General features: G+C 43.2%; 1 protein-coding gene across 6 annotated transcripts in view; it reads right to left on the bottom strand.

Annotated features, from left to right (window-relative positions):
- Positions 1–12,030, bottom strand: part of TTC7A (tetratricopeptide repeat domain 7A) — a 172,137-nt gene that overhangs the window by 46,270 nt on the left and 113,837 nt on the right. For all 6 annotated transcript variants that reach the window (XM_042051890.1, XM_042051891.1, XM_042051892.1 and 3 more), the window contains 2 exons: positions 11,148–11,245; positions 5,948–6,082 (listed from right to left, as the gene is read on the bottom strand). In XM_042051890.1, the coding sequence (XP_041907824.1) occupies positions 5,948–6,082; positions 11,148–11,245 (233 nt within the window). The remainder of the gene's footprint in view (positions 1–5,947; positions 6,083–11,147; positions 11,246–12,030) is intronic.

Raw genomic sequence — 12,030 nt, 5'->3', positions numbered from 1 at the left:
ACTGTGTACACTTTATCACTTATCCATACTTACTGAGCAGCTGAGGAAATGGTAGGTTTTGGTACCCTCAGTCATTCTCTGGCAGTGCAACAGATTTCTCTCCATCTCTTGGCAAATTTTCTACAGAATGCTTAACAAAAACCATTGGTAGCTGCTGCCTGTTTCCTTCTCAAGCGAATGTTCAAGACATGTGTGAATGTTTGCATGTCCCAGATTTTGAGAAATGGTATGTGCTCTTTGAAAACTCTCCAGGCCGAAGGATTACCAGTCCACAAAGTTTCACATCCACCTCCAGCAACAAGAAACATCCAGAAACCTCAGGAATGGAGGAGGCAATCCCAAATGCCCGGTACTGACATAAGGCTGTAAGAACCCTTTTGACTTTTTAAATTCACTGTTGAAAATAAAACAAACCAAACTGGAGAGTGTAGAACAAAACTTATTAATCCCTCTTGAGGATGATCAGATGAAGAGAAATAGGGAATTTCGTGATCTTTAATCTCTACCACAAGTCTAGAACAGAGCTTGGTAAGTCAGGAAGCTCAGCAGAACCACTGCTGGCTTCTTAACTTCATTAATAATATTTCAAAGGGGACAAAACCAGCTCATGTTATCCTTTCTATCTCCAGCTGAAGTTTTCCTAATTCCCCCCTAGAAAGTAAATACTGCAGGGGAGCCATCTTTGCAATACACCTTTATTCTCCTCAGAAATGGAAGTGTAATAAAGGACTCTCTCCTGCTCCCTGTCACCAGGCTCCAGCATTTCACAGTGCTTTGTGTCACTGTAAAGAGACACAAAAATCAACAGCGTTTATGGAGCTCAAGAACTCAAGCAGCGAATGGGGCAGTTCTAAACTTGAAATTCTAAGACTTGAAAGCACTTTAAAAAAGAAAAATATCAGAATTGGTTCAACAACCAGTGCTGCATTACAGGACAGTATCTGATCCAGCTATTCTGGCAATATCAATAAAGATGTCTCCCACACCGGATAAACACTTTTAGTATCAGTGCAGGGGCTTAGCACTGCTAAAAGCTTGGAGAAGGAAGAACACTGAAGTGCCCATGCGCAGGCTGTGCAAACACAAGCTGTGCTGGGTGAGCAGAGGGGCAGCAGGGAGGCCTGGCTGCACCCTTGGCTGCTGCCAGGATCCGGCTCCGTGGCCGCGGAGCAGCGCGTTGGAGTCCTCAGCCCACTGGCCCTGAGGACACTTTCTTGTGGAACAAAGCCCATCCCCTCTAACACAGCTTTTTCCCAGGAACTGGCCCATATGGAATAAAATAAATAAATCACAAGTGTTTTGCAAAGGGGAAAAAAAAAGTTCCTGCTGTACATAACTCGGGGGAGCAGATGTTTTTCCATTAGCTCACTGTTCTCTGCTGCACTGGCTCTCTTTGCATTTCTTGTTTGTAGAATGTTCAGGATAATCTATTTTTCCTAGGTTAAACTTTAGCATGTTAATGAGACAGCAGGTAGCCCACTCCAGTCCCACTGTGAGTACACAGAATAGTATCCTAGTCATTTTTTCTAAATGCTCCTTTAAGTTAGCCTTAGGGTCTACCTGGTGAGGTTCACAGGCTGAGCTTAGCAGGCATTTAGCCAAACTTAGATCAAATTACCAGACCTACTTTGCTGTGAGTGGCCATATTTGGTAAAGTATTGGGTTAGTCAAGAAGCTAAATTGTCGGATATAAACTACTAGTAAAGACAAACAAAGTGGACCTTGTAGTTAAAAGTAAGGCTTAAAATAATACAGTAACAGAAGCTAGAATATTACAACTCTTATTAAAACTGGCTTGTAGCATTCTAAAATACTCTGTATAAATAGAGCATACAGTTATTACTGCCTGGAAATATAATCACATGTAGTTCAGATAAGAAATCATGCCAGTTACCCAAAGAGCTTAGAATTATTAACACTATTTCTTTCCAATACTGACATGCTTTGCTCTCTGGGTCAAAAGTGATCTCATAAAAATGTCGAATGAAGGTAAATTTTGGTCATAAATTTGAACGATTTCAAGTATATATTTTCCTTAGCCAAACAGCATGACTCTATTTGCTAAACAAAAAGGAGGAGTACTGGCATGACTTTTAGAAGTATTAACACTAGTAATCTCTAGGATTCCCCTTGCAGCTCTTCCTGCAGGAAGAGGGAGGAGTTAACAAGCTTTACGAGTGCCACCAAAGTTCCTTGCCTCTTCTCAAACTTGAATTCAAGCTCTCGGCCATGAAAAGCAGAACAAAGAGAAGAACTAAGCATATGGATTGCATAATGACCACCTCTCCTGGAGCTGCACCACCACAGCATGTGCACTGTAGCACAGTTCCTAAGCACTCCCTGAAACGAGCCGTTTCTCAGACATGGGGCCAAGAAAAATGTTTAGGCTCATAAATGTTGAAGTGTTCCAAGATGACTCTTCTTAAGCAGCCATTACATTCAAGAGGACTAGGGGGGGTTATTGTTAAAAGGGACCAGACAAGCTGTGTTAACAACCTTTGCTGCAGAACACTTAGAAATAGAATACGCCTGTTAGTGTTCCAAGCATGCCTGCTGCAGGGGAGCTCTCTAGTCTTTGAGGACAGCCCCACTACTCTTCCAAAGCTGTGACTACCTGTGCAGAAAACAGGAAGATGTGGAAGCCCACTAAGGAAATGTGTCAAGTTCCCTGCTGCAGATGACTGTACTCCCAGGTGGCCCTGTAAGAGATGGCTAGACATGAGATTAACGATGAGAATCCACCATTTTATTTTGATGCTTGAAAGAGACAATGACTCTTTCTAGAGACTACAGACCCATCAAGCAGCTCTTTGTTTACAGGAGGCTACTAAAATTTAGCTTGCCAAAGATCACTAGGCATTGCTGCAGGGAAAGACAAGGTACAGCATCTGTTACAGTGCAACGCATTTGGATTTAGCAGCTGCACATCCAAAGGTGGTGCTTTATTGTCTTCCCTACAAAACTATGCTGGTCACAAACCCAGAAAAGTTATAGATAAAACCACTAAGTGTATGCCCTCTTATGGGCGAAGTAAGTATCTTTATCACAGCACAAAAGGGATTAACTATTGGCACAGGGTTCACAGCCTTCCCTTCAGCCACTGTTAAGGGAACGCACATATTCTCATGAGCTAATTGTGAAACCCATAGAGAACAAGGGGTCTCCAGCTTGGAGGGACTGAGGACACTTCCATACAAGGCAGGAACTCCTACTGCAGCTGCAGGATGATCCAGTAAGGATTCCCCCATGTAAGCATCACTGGATAGCTACCATCCCCTAACAGTCCCTTCTGCAAGTGTATGTGCTGGCTTTGTGGCCTGGCCTGGCTGCTGGAGGGCTGTAAGAGCAGCCCTGCATAGCTGTGGGATAGCTGGTTTTGTGTGCCTCTTCCCAGTCTTAGTGCACAAAGTTCTAACTGCACCAGCGGGTTGGTACCACTGGTTTTCATGCCCTGGGATATGAGGAGGCATGGGAACTGTAATGGCTCTAATGGAACCCAGACACAACTGCAACCTGGCAATCTCAATCCATACCCGGGCACAGAGACACAGCCAGCTGCGTCCTGGGAGTGTCTGAGAAGGACGGATGCTTTGTTATAAATCTACTGCAGTATGAGGTTAGGAAGTTGCAGTAATTTTATCTAAGGATTTATGAGTCATGCTAAAAAGGTCCAAGTGTTAATGACAGCAAAAACAACAACACACAAGTCACTTCCCAAAGGCAGCTTAACATTTTTTCCCTTTGGAGATAGGACATTGAGGTATGAAAAAGTTAGGCGACTTGCTTGGAGTCACAAGATGAGTCATTGATTGAAAAAGGACAAGTCCAAGCTAAACCTGATAAAAATCTACAGCATACTGATGCAGACCTTTCATGAATATCAAGTGACTCCATATGCAGGCATCAGAATGTTACACTAATTGCCTGTTGCTTTCCACAGCCATTAATTTTGGGGTGAGCTGTAATGCAAAACCACCTGACTACCTCAACTTTCTCTAACCATACATTTCTGTTTAATTTGTTGTCTATGAAATATCTCTAGTTTGGAAGTTACTAACTTCTTAGAAGTATATTTGTTCCTCCTTTCCCCTCCTTTCAGACGGGAAAGATCCTAGTAGCGAAGGTCAGTGATACCCTTTGGATTATTCCATTCACTAAGACCAGCAAAAGGTCGACCCACTTCCAAGAAGCCCTCTACTTATTCAGGCACTGTGCCCTCCTCCATAGAGAGCAAAGACTACCCCAAAATACCTGCATCTCTCTTCATCCCTCAGGATACCAGAATGCAGCAGCTTCCACACTACTGTGAGAAGAGAACGGCCAGTACCTCAGCAGGAGCTCATTAAGCTGCATCCATAACAATAACTGACTTCAGTAATGAAATTACAAAGCAGTCACAGTACATGTTTTCAAAATATCAATCCTGACTCAAGTCCAGCTAAAAGTAAGCATGAAGCAAAACAAAGGCTTAAAAAGTGATAAGACAGAAAAGTTACACCTAATAAAAATAAATTCTAAAAGAATTAATTAACACCTTTCAGAAAGGTGCTCTATTCACACTGAAAAGCAATCATAGCAATTCACAGCAAGCACTAAGTCTTTATTGCTTTTGTCTTTTCAGACAGCAGCAAAAACATAAACTGCCTAGAGCTATCTGCAGGATGATGGACAACAGACACCTGACTTCTCATCATAATAAAACTCCGTTTATTTTGCTCCCCATCAGCCTTCTCTGCAGCCTTAAATCAGGACTATAACCTGAATAAAGCAAAATCTTGCTGGTGATTTTGAAGTCCACAGCACATTACTGAAATTTACATCCACACAAGTCATTAAGGTGAACACATGATTAACTTAAAGGATGATGCATTCCATAAGGTGACTTCTTTTGTTAATATTAATCAAACTGTAGCAAAACCAATGTAATTTATTTTGTTCTAGAACTAAAGTCTAATAGATAGGAAATTACCCACAAAAACAGCTATGACAATCTTTGCTGAGAAGTAGGGTGAGACTGCCAGGTCCTATGTGAGAACTGTCAATTGCACAGATTAGCGAAATGAGAATTTGAAAGGTTCTCCTGCATGAAGAATAGAAAACTATCAGCAGCTTTCCAGGGGGTTCTGCTTTTATTTCTTCATTGTAAATGGTGAAACATCTAATAAGCAATCACAGCACTCAAAGGTAATTTCAAGGGCACAACTGCGGGCCCAGTTATGGAAGAAAAACTGCTTCTCCTAAAAACAAAATTACAGTGTTGGAACTCTATCAGTTCTGAAACGCTGGAATGCAAATGGCATAATGTGCTGGGCAACTCTGTTCCTCACCAAATGTCCTACATAAAACTCCTCCATGGGTTTGGAGATTGCTTGTGGGTAGAGTCTCTCCTCACTTTTCTTTTCCCCTTATGTGCTCTGTTGTAGCATCTCTGCATCAGTGTCTCAAACTGATACTCAACCTACAAGACCTTGGGAGGTTCAAACAGTCAAGGACAGAGTGCAGAACTTGCTCTTTCTAATAATTTTCACTTAAATCTCAGCAAAGACTGGAAAGCTCTCAGTCTAAATTACAGTTAAGACATGGTTTGCTCAGTTGTATCACAGGGAAGCGTGCAGGAGAAGGAGAATGGAAATAATTGTCCTCATGAACTACCGTTTGTTAGTCAAGAACTACCTACCCTCTTTTTCAAAAAGCATATTACAGTGATTACTAAAGTTTTTTGTGTGTTTTGGAAAAACAAAGGTGAGCTGAAAAATCACACTACTACAATATTTTTTTGGGTCAAAATCAAATAAGTGATGTTTCAAAAACCATCTGGGATAGACAGGCGGATTTTCTGCTGGAATAGAGTGATTTTCAACTAATGACTTCAAATACTCTGTTAATACTTACATTATTTGGTTCACCACTGGAGGGAAAAAGGAACTCCAAGTGGCCCAGGACTTACCAGCTTGTAGCCAAATTTGTTCAAGAGTTGTCCACAGCTTCACAGGTCCCTGCTTCATTGTGCTGCTTTGCATAGTTACTTCAGACATGGCCTGTTCCAGTCTTGATGCAGCAAGGGAAGAGGCTCGTTGTGATCCTACGAACCAAACAAACAGTAATGTGTTTTATACTTATTTATGATATTTCTTTGACTCAATGAGGCAGTGGGTCTGATCCTCCACTCACTGCATTGGTTTTATGTAATAAGAACTCTACTGAATTTTCACATGACAAACTGGAGAACTGTGTTGTATAAAAGGTTAATTACTGAAAAAAAACCCCCCACTAAATTATCCAAGGGCTGCAGCTCAAACAAGCAAATTAAGAGACAGACAGTAATTTTATAAAGGTCTGCTTAGCATTCATCAAGGAAGCAACCATATTTTGCTCATTTGGGAAGCAGAAGTCTAGCATCAAATATTTTCCACAAAACTCCATTTTATAAGTGCAGACACCATACAATTACAACATGTGCCCCAGTAAGGTAAAAAATTCATACAGCATTACAAGGTAGCTTAGCCCCATTCAGATAGCAGACACATTTCAAGTGACATCAATATTGTTCTACTGATTTAGAGGCAGCGTGGTTTTTCATTTAACCTTGGGGAGCAGAGAGTTCAGAGCTTTGACTATATTAACCTTTAGTATGCACTGTAACATTCACGCAAGAATGAAGTATTTGGTGCCCACATCTCTGGGACAAAACATCACATCAAAAGCTTATCCCAGGAGGGCTGCATGGGCACTGACCACGTTCTCCAGTACAGCAAGTGGGATTATACTGGTGAGCTGACCCCCCAGAGGGGTATCAAGATGGTGGTAACAAAATAAGAAGCTACAAAATGAGATTTCAGAGTTGGCTTTGTAAAGCTTTGAGAAATAAATATTTTAATATACATAGGTTTTAATGTGATTTTATGGTTGATAAGTTCCTTCTTCTCTGGAGAGCTGCTGTGACTGAAGCACTTGTGTTGATTAGCATTACACTTGAATCTATCCTTACAGGCTGACCTCACAAACCACAAGACCCTGGAGTTAAATCCTGCTTTTTCTCTCCCGAAGCCACAGGGCATATGCACTTAATGGCCTCTCTGAGAGGGACAGCATGCTTTTCCAGCTGGAGTGTGCTGAAGAGAGGGCTGCCAAACCACACCTCCTCACCAGCAGACTGACACATCACCCTGTGGTCCCCAGCCACGGTCTGCCAGCCATCTCCGCTCCGGATACTGAGCAGGGATCCTGCCTCCCGCCAGGCATGAGGGGAGAGACATTTCTGCCTCACCCTCCTGTGCCAAGACACCTGTGCTTCGCGAGGCAAGACATGGCTGCAGCTTCTGCTTAACCCGAGGTGAGCATGTCATGGCTTGGGAGACACCACAAGTGCAACTCCAAGCCCAGAACTGCTATGGGAAATATTTGTCCTATTATCTCATTGCTAACTAATGTCATTCATTTCAAGCAGGAGAACTTCAAAACAGCCCTGCAGCAGGCGCCTCCCACGGCTCCCTTGGAAAATGCAAATGTATTCTTCCCAGATGCATTTCTTAAATTCCTACATCTTTTCAAAGACATTCCTGATCTAATGTTCCAAGAGATGACAGTGCAGTAACGGAGCAATTACGGCTTTAACGGTATGGGTAAAAGCCATTCAGCTTTGCAGGGAGACTTTATTGTATTTAACAGTTTATTTAACTGATCCACCTTCAGACTGTTTCACTGCACGAGATTTCTCTCCCCGTGCCTTGCCCACTCACACTCCTCTCTCCCCCACGCCTATCTCCACCTGTGAGAAATTTCACTGAAACTCCCAGAAATTCAAGTCAGACTAGAGCTGTTTGACACAGGGAAAACTACCAAGCATTTATCCCCAGCCATCCAAAACACAGGCAGCTTCTCTGCAGTGCAGAGACAAGAAAATGGACACATGAACAGCTAGTGATGTTATTAGCAGAGCTTTGAAGTTAGGGCAGATTTCTTGCCTTCTAGATTGGCAAACTTGGAAAAAATTACACATGCTTTGTGGATTGCGCAGTCAGCCTAACCAGATTCTCATATCAGCATGCTTTTAAAGCAACTTTCAGTACCACATTTTTCTGCCAAGACTGCCCTCTCCCAAAGAGGCTTCGTGGAGCTGTGTTTCTTGCAAGCACCCAAATGTAATGCTGGGCTGTTTGCACTGGGTGGGCAGATGGGCTGGTGTCTTATTCACATCTTCACAGAGCTCACCAAATCCTCTTTTCATTGCAAGAAAACTACATCACTGTAAGGTCCCTTTGTGCATTTTCGAGAGGTTTACACACAGCCTAAGTAGATCCAGTTAGAATCTACTGAAGTATCCTTCCCTCACAAAGCAGACTTCACAGGAATATAACAGCATAATTGCTCTCAAAGAAACCCAAGTTAGCTGCTCCTCTTCTTCTCTTCATTAGCCCAGCAGTTGCCAACAGGGGAATTTCAGACTGAGACTGATCCTGCCCAGTGTAGCGGGCATCTGCACAGCCAGACAAATGAGACCCCAATTACTTAGCGATTTACAGTGGAGGCTCTTTGCATTTAACAGCCCTTGCCATTCCAGTCCTTTGATGTTTACTTTCTTTCCCTTTTTCCAGCCTACAAGAGGAAGCAAAATACTTTAGGCAGAGACCACGCATCCCTGCTGGGTCTCCGACAAAGATACACTCCTTGCTCTAGACACGTATATGCCAGATGATCAGGCTCCCTCCAAACCAGCCCATGCTCCACATTTGCCACCGCTGCTCTCTCCCATCTCTGCTGGGATGCTCACAGCAGTTCTCCTTAAAGCCTGCCTGACCAAATAAACTCTGTAAGAGAAGGTTTTTGCCAGCCTGGCCCTTCTGGACTGAAAGGGGCTCAGCCACATCTCTGAACGTCAGGCAAGCAATACGGTGCCCCTGGGGTTGGGCTGATGGCTACTGGAACCACAAAGGAGTTTAGCTCTAACACACTGTATCCTGAGAGAGGAGGTCAGCATGTGTCGTGCTGGCAGGACTCTGACCTCAGGGTGGTGGTGGGAGATGGAAAAACTTCAAGCAACATTACCAAAAAAAAGTATCTGTAAGTCTCATTATAAAAGATCTCTTCCTAAAGAAACGTGCTAAAAAAACCTCCCCACAAAACCTGTCTCTCAGAGCTTTAATGTCATGCCTCAAAATACATGCAAATGTTGGCATAAGAAGGTATCACATCAATTTGTTATTTTAGTGCAGTCTCTTTCTCTATTTAACAGCTCCACTAGACAGAACATAAACTTCACATTTTACAATAAAGCCCTCCACACAATTTTGGAAGTAACTCATAAAAATAACAAACTGATTTTGTTGTGATGAGCTCTGCACATAAGCCATACAAAACCTATCTAATTAATTTTAAAGCACTGTTCTAGGGTGGTTTAAGACCAAAAAGTCCAAGTTTAATATTTTGCATTTATGAGAAAACTGCTATCAAAATAAAAATGTAGCTCAGTAGATTTACTAGGCTTATAAGAAACACAGAATTCCCAAGCCTAAATCACTTCAGGCAAAAGCACTGCAAGATAAGACTACATCAGAGAAAGAATGAAACAGCAAGGCAGCTGTCTGATATCAGTGAATTTAGTTAGGAGCACTGCTTCAGTTAGCAGAAGATGAAGAAAATAAAGAGGAATTAATCTTTCTGGCAACAAACCTAAAATTCTGGCACAGCAAATAATCTTACTGTGGTCTAGCTGAGGGAGAGGCCAGTGTCAAACCCGGCCACAGTAACCCCCACCCTTCAGTGATGAGCCCAGAGATGACAGAGCGCCTGCGCGTTACAGCGATGCTGCTGCATGCTCCCAGGGGATTTCTCAGCAGACAGCAGTGCCTGTTCCACAGCCATGCAGAAATAGCAGACCTCCTCCCTCCTTCAAAGCAGGCAGCCACAGCCCCAGCTCTGGGGAAGCACAAGGGCAAGAGGGGCTAGAGCTGTAGCCTGCAATCTCACCCATTACCGTCTTCAAAGAGGGTCCCAACAGGGACAGCAGACCCAGCTGCCTCCCTTCTGCAGATGGAGAACAGCAGCAGCCAGAGCCTGCAGAGAAGGGAGCCACAGACCCCTGCTGCAAGCAGCCAGTGCCAGCCCCACACTAAGGTGGGTGGTGTAATTGCAGTACGAGCTCCATTCTTACATCCACTGTGGGGGCAACCATGTTAGCATGGAAACCTGGATTCTCAAAGTGGAGGAGGAATATATTTCTTGGCTAAAACCAAACTGCATTCAGTGCAAATCACTTCAGATGCATGAAAAGCTGGTTCAAAGCTTGTACTTTACAATAACTTGCCCTTCTTGGCAGACAGCACCATGGCATACAGAACAATTAAGACTCAGACAAACCCTAATTCCTTGGAGACCCATGAGATTTATGTGTTAGGTTTTTTCTTGCCCAGTTTCCGAGTCTGAAGTTCACTTGCTTTGCAAGTGTTTCTTCTACATCCACGAGGATAGACATTTGATTCCCTAAAAAACCCTCCAAGTTAAAAGGCAAGTTTCTCACATCATCATCTTGTTTTGAGCTAGGGTTTTAAAGGAAGTACCAAATATCAGGAGACTTACGATGAAAATCACAAGTCAGCAGCGCTCTCTGAAAGCTTCCTTTCCCCCTTTACTGCCAAGATCAGCTTTGATGTCTCAGTTATTTCCATCTGACTGTATCTGTGACTGTGAATATGTATTTACCATATAATAAAGCATCACAAGGTTTATGCACAAATCCCAAAGCAAATCACCATCTAATAGGAATTGACACTCTCACTCAGCTTTCCAAAACCAACAATAGCAGCTGGCTTGATCAGGACATCTAAAAAGGATTAAACAGGGAGAGACAGGGTGAGGGAGGGAAGCAATAAAAAAACCAAACCAAAACAAAAAAACCCAAAAAACAAACCAGAATTATACATCTCAGAGAGCTTTGTAAAAGCAAGCAGAAAGTCCTCACTGTGTTTTGCATGGGGAAGCCAAGGTACACGCAAACCACAGTGCCACATTCTGCAGCAGAGCTGGCCAGGGAGGCAGACCTGGACCTCCTGACCAGCAGCCCAGCAACACAGATGTGTGCAGGCCCACCACCTTCTCCGAAGAAAATGGAACATTCATCTCTCACAAAAGCACAAATCTTGTTTCCTTACCAGAATCGGTATCATGAGCATCTGGGAGAGTGAGATGCAGTCCATTATGCTTTTTGATCACTGGTGTTTCAGTCACACTACTTCCTTTCTCAGAGCCACTGTAAAGAAATGAAATTGTGTCACCTGCACATCTGTCAGTGGAGAAACATTCTCCTCAAAGCAGGCAATAGTTGAGCTGCCATGGTAAGTGAAAAATCAAGGTTTCCAGTTGTGAGAAATCAGCTTATTGAATATATTAATCCCCACCCCACTGCCAATGGACAGGAAGCTCAGAGACTGCCCAGCAGGGGCTCCAGGGCACACACTCATATTTAGTTTACTTGGCTATAGGGAGTCTTTGCAAACCACTGGACAGGAAGCATGTTGGCAGCTAGAAGTCAGACCAGAGGAGGCCCACTAGCAGACCCACACCCAGCAATAACCACCATCTCTTGGGCTTGTCTGCAGAATAACTTGTTCACAGGTCTACTCTGCTGATCCTTTTGAAACAGACCAATTACCACCTTCCACCTGGGTGCTAATTTCTTCATTCTTTCATTTCAAAGGGCTTATTTTCTCCCCTTCCACCTTTGTTCTGTTCAAAAAAGAGGAGCAAGATAAAAGCTACCACATAGCACTGCTTTATGAAACAGGGAGCCTCTAGTCTGTTCTTGTACTAGACTGCTGTCCTCACAGGAGAGGCCTTACAAAGAGAAATTCACCAAAAAAAATCATGCGCCTAACAAAAAATCACTTAACACAGATCTCCTGAGCCTTCCTGTCACCACATAGTTTGCCATCCCCCAAGGATCAGTGGTGATGATATCTCCTCTCATCATCCATTAAGGGACAAAATACCAAAAGGAAAAGTGACTGCCTTGGCTACTTTTTCTGGCACACTTCC

Source organism: Corvus kubaryi, unplaced genomic scaffold, assembly GCF_017639235.1.
Source record: "Corvus kubaryi isolate FWS band 111438036 unplaced genomic scaffold, C.kubaryi_AGA036_p1.0 76, whole genome shotgun sequence".
Lineage (NCBI taxonomy): Eukaryota > Metazoa > Chordata > Aves > Passeriformes > Corvidae > Corvus > Corvus kubaryi.
This window is presented reverse-complemented; position numbering and strand designations above follow the sequence as displayed.